General features: G+C 48.8%; 1 protein-coding gene across 3 annotated transcripts in view; it reads right to left on the bottom strand.

The window, feature by feature from the left end:
* The window catches only part of CHKA (choline kinase alpha), a 64,135-nt gene that overhangs the window by 36,379 nt on the left and 15,725 nt on the right, over nt 1-12,031 (bottom strand). For all 3 annotated transcript variants that reach the window (XR_009245269.1, XM_058662729.1, XM_058662728.1), the window contains exon 2: nt 5,687-5,798. Coding sequence is in view for 2 of the 3 variants with exons in the window: in XM_058662729.1 (XP_058518712.1) it covers nt 5,687-5,798 (112 nt within the window). In the remaining variant the exon portion in view is untranslated. The remainder of the gene's footprint in view (nt 1-5,686; nt 5,799-12,031) is intronic.

Below are 12,031 nucleotides of genomic sequence, written 5' to 3'. Positions count from 1 at the left end.
ATTTTTCCAGACAACATTCAAGAGAGATCTCCGATGTATATTATAACCATTCATGCCTGTGAACCGCTGGTAACGGTGAGGCCAAATCTCTCTGTTCATGCAAAGAAGGAAATTGGCTTCACAGTCACTGCTGACAGAGGTCGGCCAAGGCGATCCCCTGAGACTTCTGCCAACCAGTACAGGTGACACTGAAGAAACAATACGTACTGGCATTTTTGTCTTCCACAATTCATGATAAACAAGCAAACTGGTTAAGTGTGACCAGCCAGACCTGCTTCTGTGAAAGGCTGCTACTGGACGTTGCAGGGCCATGTGCCTTCCCAGTACCAGAAAGGAAAAACAGTGAGTTACATTCAGGGCTAGCGTGCTCGCCTCAAGCTGTCTTCTAGCGATTCCACCTCTCTCCCAAGGAGAAAGGCTAATCTAGCCGATTTCCGGCCAAGGTAACTCCGCAGGGAGTCTGATCTCCACTGTCTGTACTGCAGGTAAAAAACCTCTCACTACCATTACAGCTCTCTGGGCAAACCAGGAACTCTTCTTCATGGACATGGGCTATCTTAAGGCCAAATTCATGTATTTTAACAACTCCCTGTAAGTGACAGTAGAAAGCTAGCTGTTTGCGTCTCTTTCTTCACAAGAACCCTTTTCTAACACGGGAATGTTGGAATCCCGACACAAACGGAAATCCTCCAGGACACACTGTGACATCTAACCGACTCATACAGCAGGAGCTCACTTCTGTCTCGTCTGGTACAGAATCAGGCGTCAGTGGGACAGAAACTGTGGCCTTAACACCATCAGAAGGCTTTACCGTGGCTTTCTGGCACTTAACCCTTAGAGACCTGCATCAAAGAACAGTAATTTCATTGTCATTATGGAAATAAAGGAAGTGAGTCATCCCATGACACCAAATTGGAAATAAGCACACTGAGAAGTATCCAGATACTTTAAAAACAAGTCGCTTGTAAACATGAGAAATATTTCTGCTTAGTATTTGATTTTCAGAGATAAAAATAGTTCAAGTATTTGACAGAAGTAGTGACAAGGGAAACAAGCGACATGCTAACCCAAACCAACGTGTCCTGCAGTTAACAGCTGGCGCTCAGCACTCCTCGAGGGAGCGGGGCGGGGGGAGGGGGGTCTGACCTGCCTGCAGGGACGCTCACAGCTGGGCGGGCACGCGACAGAGCACACAGCAAGGCACAGCAACCTGGAGCTGTGCTGATGGATTCTGCTTGTGGTCCGCACGTTTACCAGGTTAGGGCGACTTACTACTTGGGGCTCTGAATTTTCTCACTCAAACCTTTTAAGTTCATGCAAATTCTGACAACTTGATCAATTCTGACATCATTTCCATAGCAACTGGACAAGGGCCTGCAGACAGTAAATTTCTCCTTCCACTGTAGGCCAGATTCACTCAACAGTTGATTGCATCAACCAATTTAGAGGGGGGAAATCTTAAAAGTACAGAAAGCATCTGAAAAAGGCAGGCAGCTTGTGGTGAACTCCCAGGCACGACGTGTAGCAGGTGCTGCCCTCTGGCGTCCTGTGAGTGCTCCGCCAGCTCCGACTCCTTCCTACCTCAGCATTTTTGTTTTTAAAGATTTATTTATTTTATTACAAAGTCAGATATACAGAGAGGAGGAGAGACAGAGAGGAAGATCTTCCATCCATTGATTCACTCCCCAAGTGAGCTGCAACGGGCCGGTGCGCGCCGATCCGAAGCCGGGAACCAGGAACCTCCTCCGGGTCTCCCACACGGTGCAGAGTCCCAATGCATTGGGCCGTCCTCGACTGCTTTCCAGGCCACAAGCAGGAAGCTGGATGGGAAGTGGAGCTGCAGGGATTAGAACCGGCGCCCATATGGGATCCTGGCCTGTTCAAGGCGAGGACTTTAGTCACTAGGCCACGCCGCCGGGCCCATGCCTCAGCATTTTTGTTTTATTTTGCTTTGTTTTTGTTTTTTAAATATTTATTTTTTTATTGAAGGTCAGATTTACAGAGAGGAAAGAGATATTCCTTCCACTGGCTCACTCCCCAAGCGCTAACAATGGCTGGGTCTCCCACATGGACAAGCAGGGAGCTAGATGAGAAGTGGATCAGCCAGCACATGAGCCAGCATATGGGATCCTGTACAAGGTGAGGATTTAGCCACTAGGCTATGCAGCCGGACCCCTCTTGTTGTCACAGCCTTCCCAAGGCACACCTGACACTCGGTGCCTGCAGAGCGGCGGAGTGTGGAAAGCCAACATTTACATTCGAGGCTGTAGGGTTCAGAGTCTATAAAGTTTAAACGTCAACCTAAAGGTACTCGGATGAGGTACTTCTCCTCACGGAAGAAGCAAATGGACAGTCTTTCCCCAACAGAAGTGACCTCACTGCCCAGGAGTCAGCTGGGAAGCCACCACACACTGGCTCCTCACAAAGTCATCTCCAAATGCTCTAGGCACCGTACTTAGGAGGTGCAGCTTCGACCAAGGAGTCTAGGTTAGCACTGGCCAAACAGACCCAATGCAATGACTCAGTGGCTAAAATCCTTGTCTTGAGAGGGCCAGGATCCCATATGAGTGCCGGTTCATGTCCTGGCTGCGGCATTTCCTGTCCAGCTCCCTGCCAGTGGCCTGGGAAAGCAGTGGAGGACGGCCCAAAGCTTTGGGATCCTGTACCTGCGTGGGAGACCCGGAAGCGGCCCCTGCTTCAGATCGGCTCAGCTCTGGCTGTTGCAGTCACTTGGAGAGCGAACCAGCAGATTCTGTCTCTCCTTCTCTCTATAAATCTGCCTTTCCAATAAAAATAAATAAATTTTAAAAACTTGCCTAACAAAAATGTAACTGAAAAGCAAAACTTCTAACCAAAATCAAAACTGAATGTAAAACATATTCAATTCCATTCATTAGTCTAAGAGCTGATTCCATCTTCTTCAATAGGCTTCAACTATTCTATTTTTCTGACTTACCCAATAGTTTTTTCCTTGAAAATAAGGACATAGAACTCTGTTCAAATTCTGTTTCTAGACAGTCTATGGTACTCCAGTCTTCTTCCTGACTGCTAACACTTCAGCAAGGACAAAGGACAGGGTTGGGCCTGACACTCAGGATGCCCACAGGGCTCTGTGACCGGACCTGGCTGCCAACTCCACCTTCCTGTCAATGTACTTCCGGTCGAGTGACCGGAAGACCTGAGTGAGTTTCCAGCTCCTGCCTTCAGCCCAGCCCAGTCTGGGAGCGCCGTGGACATCTGGGGAATGGTCTCTCTCTAAATAACAAAATTTGGTCAAAAAACAAACAAAAGAATCAAAGATTAACAACTGACAATGAGTGTTTATGGGGAAAAAAAGTTAAATGCCAAGTTGCAAGCCATGCTACAATGGCTTTTACTAAGTTATCTAAACAGTGACCCAATGTTTAACACGGAAGCCATTGGCCATGGGACTATTTAACTAAATAAAATTTAAAATTCAATTAACTGGCCACACTTGCTACACCTTAAGTTCTCAGTCGCAAGTGGCTGCTGCCAGGAATGCTGAACAGCCCAGATCCAGAACATTCCATGACCATGGTGCTGCTCAAGGGCACAGGACTACGAATTTGGTCTAGCACATGGAAGTGCACACTGGAAATACTTCCATCCATTATAAACAGAAATGAAAGCCTTATAAAATTACATTTAACAGAAATCTAATATCTCACTGCAATTTCAGTAAGTATTCACCACAGCATTTAACAAGTATTATTTAACAGGCCTAGCGCAGTAGTTTAGCAGCTAAAGCCCTCCCTTACGTGCGTCAGGATCCCATATGGACACCAGTTCTAATCCTGGCTGCCCTGCTTCCCATCCAGCTCCCTGCTTGTGCCCTGGGAAAGCAGTCAAGGATGGCCCAGAGCCTTGGGACCCTGCACCCACATGGGAGACCTGGACTTCAGACTGACTCATTTCCCGCCATTGTGGCCACTTCTAGAGTGAATCATTAGATGAAAGATCTTCCTCTCTGTATATCTGACTTTCCAATGAAAAATACACAAATAAATTTTAAAAAGATCATAAACTTAAAAAAAAAATTGCTTAGGGACCAGTGCTATGGTGTGCCATGTTACGCTGCCACCTGCCGTAGTAATGCCACATACGGACACTGTTTGAATCTTGACTGCTCCACTTTCAATACAGTTCCCTGCTAATGTGCCTGGGAAAGCAGCAGAGGGTGGCCCAAGTGCTTGTGTCCCTACACCCATGTGAAATGACCCAGAAGAAGCTCCAGGCTCCTGGCTGTGGACTGACCCACCCATGATGTTGTGGTCACCTGTGGAGTGAAATAGTGCATGGAATATCTACCTCTCATATTCTGTGTATCTACCTTTCAAGTAAATAAATAATTTTTTTTTTTTTTTAAAAAAAAGCATTGCTTTAACTCAAAACACAGAAAACATTACAGCAGTGATGGGACTTAACTGTTACAGAAATGTGAACAACCCTCAAGAAATACTTAAAAAAGAATGACTTCATTAAGAAAAATAGGCAAAAGGACATCAAGCATTTTAAAAATTATGTTTTAAATTGGAAAAAGAGGGGCCCGACGGCGTGGCCTAGCGGTCACCTTGAACGCGCCAGGATCCCATATGGGTGCTGGTTCTTCCTCTGTCTCTCCTCCTCTCTGTGTATCTGACTTTGTAATAAAAAATAAATAAATCTATAAAAAAACTAAAAAAAAATTGGAAAGAGGGTATCTGTACTGAAGAACGTAGCCGTCTTTCACAGCTCGCACTGCAGCCCTAGCTCAACGCCAAGGCATGCACTTCAGCTTTCCCGCCCAAGGGCACAGCAGTACATGCCTGGCGGCTTCTAGCACCTGCACAACTAGACACAGCCTAAGCAAAACGTGCTCAATGAAAGGGTCCTTTCACATTACGACAATCTAAGTATTTAACATCTAGACTGCCAATTTTTTACTTTAATATTACTAATGATATTAAGCTGAAACAGTCCGGCTTTCTAAAAATCTAACCAAAAGCAACTTTGTTCTATTTCATGAAACTAAAAATGGATTATTCTAAGAAAGAGCAAAATGGATGGTAAAATCTCAGCACAGAAAAACCTTAAAATATTTCTGTATGTGGTCAGTGAAGTGATAAATTCATGGCATAAATACCATAAGGCAAAAAATTAGACATGTGGGAGATCCTGTAACTAAGTAAGACAGTTCAACAAACTAGATACTTTTATCAAAAATAGAAAATTTAGAATTATAAACTTAATTCAAGTTTTTAAAGAAATGTGAGCTCAGGCTCATTGGGATCACAGTTCCATCTTTTTCTACTAGAACTCTTCCCTAAGATCTTTTTTAACTGACACATAATTGTGACACTCATGGGGTAAAACCCTTTACACAAATCTAAGACTGAGCTAGCAATTTTCGGTGTATAGGAAACCCAAGAACCACCAGGCCCCATTGAAGATTCAACCAACATTATACTTTTTACCTTCTCTAGGCGTAAGAACTGGAATATCAGGGCTAAGTGACTAATATATAATAAGCAAAAACAAAAGGTACAATCCATACAATAAACCAAACTGTGGAGCCCAGTTAAAATGAAGGTAACTTAGATATCCTTAGACGTGCCTCTAAGAGGCTGGCCTCCGGCTAGGCAACCCCCAGAGCACTGCAGGACGTCAGGGTCACCCAGGGCCTCACCATCTGCAAGATGGCCCCGTACAGGCGCAGCAGCACTTTGCGGGGTTCGTCGCTGACACTGGCAGTGGTGTCTGGCAGAGAGCACTGGAACAGCATGTTACTGAGGCCGCCCCTGTGAGAAACAAGAGGACCATAAGAGGACAGTGAGCAGTGCAGAGCGCAGCACAGTCCTCCCCCTGGGTAAGACAGGCAAAGCTTCCACAAGAACCATTCTTTTTTTTTTTAATATTCATTTATTTTTATTGGAAAATCAGATACATACAGAGAGGAAGAGGAGAGAAATATCTTTCATCCATTGATTCACTCCCCAAGTGGCCACAACGGCCACAGCCAAGTTGATCTGAAGTCAGGAGCCAGGAGCTTCTTCTGGGTCTCCCACGCCGGTGCAGGGTCCCAAGGCTTTGGGCTGTCCTCCAGCGCTTTCCCAGGCCACAAGCAGGGAGCTGGACGGGAAGCAGGGCTGCTGGGATTAGAACTGGCGCCCATATGGGATCTTGGCTCATGCAAGGTGAGGACTTTAGCCGATACGTTACCATGTCGGGCCCCACAAGAACCATTCTTTTTGTAACTTGCAGGTCAATCTCTCAGAGCTACTTAAAACATAAATAAATAACTCCATAGTTTTCAGATTAATTGCAACCACAAGTCATATTACAAGTGAGCTTCCAGAATGCACTCTGTGGCACAAAAAGTTGAATCTCTGCCTGCAATGCCAGCACTCCCTGCTCACACAGCCAGCTGGAGTCCCAGGTCCAAGGCCTCGCCACCTCTCCCAGGGTCCCAGCTTCCCCCTTCCCCAGCCCAAGCTGCTGTGATCCTTCGGAGATGGAAAAATCTCTCCTTCTTGGTAAACACTTTTGTGACAATTCTGATCAGTGAGACCACTTGGGAGTAAACTAGTGGAAGGAAGACCTTTGTCTCTGCCTCTTCTTCTATGTATGTGATTTCCAATAAAAATAAATAAATCTTTTAATAACAATAATATGCTGACCTACTGGCTTAAATGTGCCCATATGACCAAATGCAAAGAATGCCTCATTTCTGGGGAGGCACCTTGAAATGACGCCCACGCTCATGCAGCACTTTGCCTCTCCCCTCTGCAGCTGCTGAGCCCTTTAGTTCATCTTCACCCGCTGTTCCCTGCAGTTCCCACACACCAGCTCCGCAGAGGCACCTGTCGCCCCAGCTCCTTAGGGCCACGCCCACATGCCGGTGTCCTGAGGCACTAACAGAGGCTGGCCCACCAGTCTCCTCAGAGGATCACACTCAGCCCTGGGCACCCCCACCCAGGGCTGGGCCAGCCTCCTGCTGGCCTTCTCAATTCTTTGGGCCAAAATCCTCCATTTTAAGTGCTCTATGTTGAAATGCCTAGTGCTGATCTCATTGCTTGCCAGAGTGGCACTGCAGAATGGCACTTTCACAACAGGAATGCGGTAAGGAGCCGGCACCAACCTCCAGCCAGGAGCTGCACTGCCTGGCTGCTTTCCAGACTTGAGCCTGAGAGGCTGAGGAAGTGGGGACGCATGTGACAAGCAGCTAACTTAGAACTGACTGAAACTGCTCATCAGCACAGCCCCTCAGGCGTGTCCTCTCAGCCTGCGGCCCCCTGGACACTGTGCTCTACGAGCAACCACAAGGCCCAGCTCCTAAAGGACGAGTTCACCGTCCTCCATGTCACCTTGAGGAGCCTAACGCTCAAGGTCCAGTTGTCAAGGTCTTGTAAGAGTCACACTGTCCGCACCACTTTGCCCTTGCAGACAGCTGCCTCAGGAATAGTGCCATCCTGCAGGAAGGCAGCGTGAGACGTGAGCCAGGGATCAGGTCCCTGCTGTGCCACCTGTGGACATACACTCCTCCATCATGGAGCCAGCACACACAAGGAAGGTCAACATCAAGCCACAGTATGCACGCTGATGTCACCCCCACTCTGTAAATGAGGAAACTGAGACATATACCAAAATCACACAACAGGGCCAACAGGTATTCAAAACCTTCCTTTTCATTAAATGCTGTGCTGCTCAAAGCAAGGCAGCCCATCGGTCACACTAGGTACAAGCATGTGCTGTGAAAGCAGCAAAATCCAGTCTCAAAGATCTGTGGTGGGGGCCTGGCACACTGGCTCAGTGGCTAAATCCTTGCCTTGCACACGCCGGGATCCCATATGGGATCCCATACGTGTCCTTAGCTGCTCCACTTCCCATCCTTTCCCTGCTTTGGCCTGGGAACGTGGTAGAGGATGGCCCAAGCCCGTGGGCTCCTACATACATATGGGAGACCCAGAAGAAGCTCCTGGCTTTGGGTCAGCTCAGCTCTACCCACTGCAGCCACTTGGGGAGTGGACAAGCGGATAGAAGATCTTTCTCTCTGTCTTTCCTTCTCTCTGTAAATAGGTGTTGCGCCGATCCGGAGCCAGGAGCAAAGAACCTCCTCTTCCAGGTCTCCCACATGGGTGCAGGATCCCAATGCATTGGGCCGTCCTCAACTGCTTTCCCAGGCCACAGGCAGGGAGCTGGATGGGAAGTAGAGCTGCCAGGATTAGAACCGGTGCCCATATGGGATCCCGGTGCTTTCAAGGAGGGGACTTTAGCTGCTAGGCCACGCTGCCGGGCCCAAAATAAATAAATCTTAAAAAAAAAAAAAACCTCTGTCAGGGCTGCTCTCTGCCACGAAGGTGCTCACTTCCAATCCCTGCAGCAAAAAGTTGTACAAACTCAGTCACTCCAGGCAACACAGGGTTATTATCTCACAGTCCTCCAGGCAGAAGCCTGAGAATCAGTTTTCTGTGGTTAACATCAAGATGCTGAGAGCAGGGTAGCAGTCTAACAGACACACATGTATGTGTGTGTATTTTATTCACATAGATTTGTGTATATATACACCACATTCCAGGAAACACCCAGAAATCAGGTATATGTCTGAGCTACTGATCTTACAAAGCAAGGGACGCAACGGAGAAAAGAGGGGGTTAGTGCTAATGGGGACAGAATTTCAATTTGGGAGATGAAAGAGCTCTGGCGGTGGCTGGTGGCGAAGGCAGCATAACAACGTGGATGTGCTTAACCCCCTGAACCGTGCACGGCTCCAGCAGCTGAACAGCAAGGTGCGCTGCGTGTGTCACCATGATACTAATGAACACGAATTAAATACGATACATGCTTTAACATGTACTCAAAGCAGCCAGCTACAAGAGACCACACCGCATGTGATTCCGTTCATGTGAACTGTCCAGAACGGGAAAGCAACGGCAACAGCAGGCAGATGAGCAGTGGGCAGGCCAGGGTGCAAGGGAAGCAGTGCTTTGTTCTGAGAGGAAATGTTCTAGAACTGTGCTGATGGCTGCACATACCTGTGCGCAGGCTAAAGATCACTTGCATACACTTCACACAGTGGAACTTAGTGGTACTGGGATGCAAACTATATTTCACTAGAGTTTTTTTTTTTAAGTTATGTGTATATCATTTATTTAAAAGATAGATTTACAGAAAGAAGGCAAGAAGTGGGCACCAGTTTGTATCCCGGTTGTCCCACTTCCCTTCCAGCTCCCAGCTTGTGCCCCGGGAAAGCAGCAGAGGACAGTACAAAACCTTGGGACCCTGCAACTGCGTGGGAGGCCTGGAGGAGGATCCGGGCTCCTGGCTTTGGATTGGTGCAACTCCGGCCGTTGCTCTCACTTGGGGAGTGAACCAGTGGATGGGAGATCTCTCTCCTTTTCTCTGAAAATCTGACTTTCCAATAAAAACAAATCAATCTAAGAAAAAAAAAAAGCAGCAGGCCTAGCACTGCATGGTGGAGACTTTCCCAACTTGCCATGTTGAGAGCTGCAGAAAGGAGAACCGGAAGCCCATTTCTCCCCAGCAGCTGCAGAGACGCGAGAGCAGAGAAGGCGCCTCTGCTCATGCAGGCCTCCAGGCAGCGCCTCTCTGCGGCTGACCAGAATCCTAAGAGTGTCCACTCAGCCAGCACCGGAATCCGGCTACCAGGCAACAGGACGGCATTGCAACACCAGAGGGAAAAGCCCTCATTCTCCTTCCTGTCACACACTCGCAGAAGCAAACAGATGACACAGTGTTCCACATTGTGCAACCAGACTCAAGGTCCACAGGCTCGGCCAGCAACAAGTTCCCAGACTGGACATCCTTCATCTGCCGGGCTTCCTGGAGATCCTGTTGCTCAACAGGCTTTACGGACTAAGCCGTCAATTATTTTTTATGACAACCAAAATAAACGAAGCAAGGGCCCTGGCAATGAAAAATTACCAAGAAAAAACAAGCTTCCAGTGAGTCAACTGGGATTGGGAACAAGAAAATTGGGTGCAAAGGCATCAAAAAGACAACAGCATAATTTACCATATTAAAAAAAAATCCTTGCAAGGTGGAGGTTTGGAACAGCTTAACAGTCACGGCCTGGGACAGCCAGATCCCCAGCGCTCCACACTTGTGCTCCGACTTCCTCTACTGTGCCAGGAAGGTAGTAGAGGACGGCTCCCGGGGCCTCAGCCCCCGCCACCCATGTGGGCACCTCGGACGGAGTGCCTGCTCCTGACCCAGGCCTGCCAGACGTGGACTTGGCCACTGGGAGACAGAAGCTAGCTTGTTCTTGCCTTCCAAATAAATTTAAAATAAATTCAGAGGTTTTTTTGCTTGTTTTTTTTTTTTTTAACTGGAGTGGGCATTGCGACACAGCACATTAAGCTGTCGCCTGGGGCACCTGCAGCCCCTAACCGAGTGCTGGTTCAAGTCCTGGTTCGAGGGCCCGGCGGCATGGCCTAGTGGCTGAAGTCCTCGCCTTGAACGCACCGGGATCCCATATGGGCGCCGCTTCTAATCCTGGCAGCTCCACTTCCCATCCAGCTCCCTGCTTGTGGCCTGGGAAAGCAGTTGAGGACGGCCCAGTGCATTGGGACACTGCACCCGCGTGGGAGACCCGGAAGAGGTTCCAGGTTCCCGGCATCGGATCGGCGCGCACCGGCCCGTTGCGGCTCACTTGGGGAGTGAATCATCGGACGGAAGATCTTCCTCTCTGTCTCTCCTCCTCTGTGTATATCTGACTTTCTAATAAAAATAAATAAATCTTAAAAAAAAAAAGTCCTGGTTCGAGTCCTGGCTGCTCAGCTTCTGGCCCAGCTTCCTGAGAACCCATTTGGGAAGGCAGCAGAGGATGGCTCAGGTGTGTGGGTCCCTGACACGCACGTGGCAGACCCAGATGAGGTTGGGCTCCTGGTCTAGCCTGGTCCAGCCCAGGCTCTGGAGGGCATGTGGATGCCCTCATTGGCACTGTGTCTCTCACAGTAACTGCTGCAAGTTGGTCCATTTCCAGGTAGTGCAAATCCTTGACCTCCCTCCTCACATCCACCACCTTCTCCTTCCCTCTCCCAATCCCTGGGGTCCATCAGCCAGACACACAGGCCATTGCAAAATATGACCAAGGGAAAACACTGTCACATTAAAACCAGGAGCAGAAGACCCGCCCCACCCCATTCCCGCCTTCCACCTCCCTCTCAGAACTTCTCTTCCTAACCTCAGAGTGATAAAAAGCAGGGGTGGGGTTGTGGCCCACAGGGTTAAGCCTCTGCTTGTGGTGCTGGCATCCCAGGTGGCTGCCAGTGTGAGCCCTGGTTCCTTCACTTCTGACTTGACTCCCTGCTAACACACCTGGAAAGGCAGAGCCGGCCTGAGTATTTAGGGAGTCCCCGGACGGAGCTCCAATACCGTCCTGGCCCAGCCCTAACTGTCACGGCCATGTGGGCAGCAAACCATGGAATGTAAGAGTGATCCATCTCCTTCTCCCACCCCTTACCCTGGTAAACTCTGATTTACTAGTAAAGACATCTTTCTAAAAATGCAATGGAATGAAACATGGCATCGGTGGCTGCGAGCACCTGCACCACAGTAACCTGGGGTGGCTTCTCTGCGGGTCCTGAATCTCCCCACTGAGATTTTGAGCAAGCTGAATGGAAAGCAGAAAACAGAGCAACACTTGAAACCAAACATCCAATGGCTTTGAGTAGGACAAAGACATATGAGGACATTAGCTGCCCCCAGGCTCTGAACGCCACCCACAGAATCCAACTGAGCAACAAGATCCAGAGAGCAGCTCTGTCTGCTCTCAGCACTCAGCTTGAAGTGGAGAGCCCAAGGTGGTTGGAAGACACCCTGGGACCCTCAGGCCTGCTCTGCACCTGTGGCACCACATGGTGTGTGGTCTTCATGACAGGGAGTCCAACCCAGGTGTTAACTGTCCACAGCCCTCAGCGCCCATCTACACGGTGAGACCAACAGGCACCCTCCAGGCACTGGAAGTCCTGGCCAGAAAGCACATTCCTAGGATTCTTCCCCATACATCTCA

This window comes from Ochotona princeps, chromosome 4, assembly GCF_030435755.1.
Source record: "Ochotona princeps isolate mOchPri1 chromosome 4, mOchPri1.hap1, whole genome shotgun sequence".
NCBI lineage: Eukaryota > Metazoa > Chordata > Mammalia > Lagomorpha > Ochotonidae > Ochotona > Ochotona princeps.
This window is presented reverse-complemented; position numbering and strand designations above follow the sequence as displayed.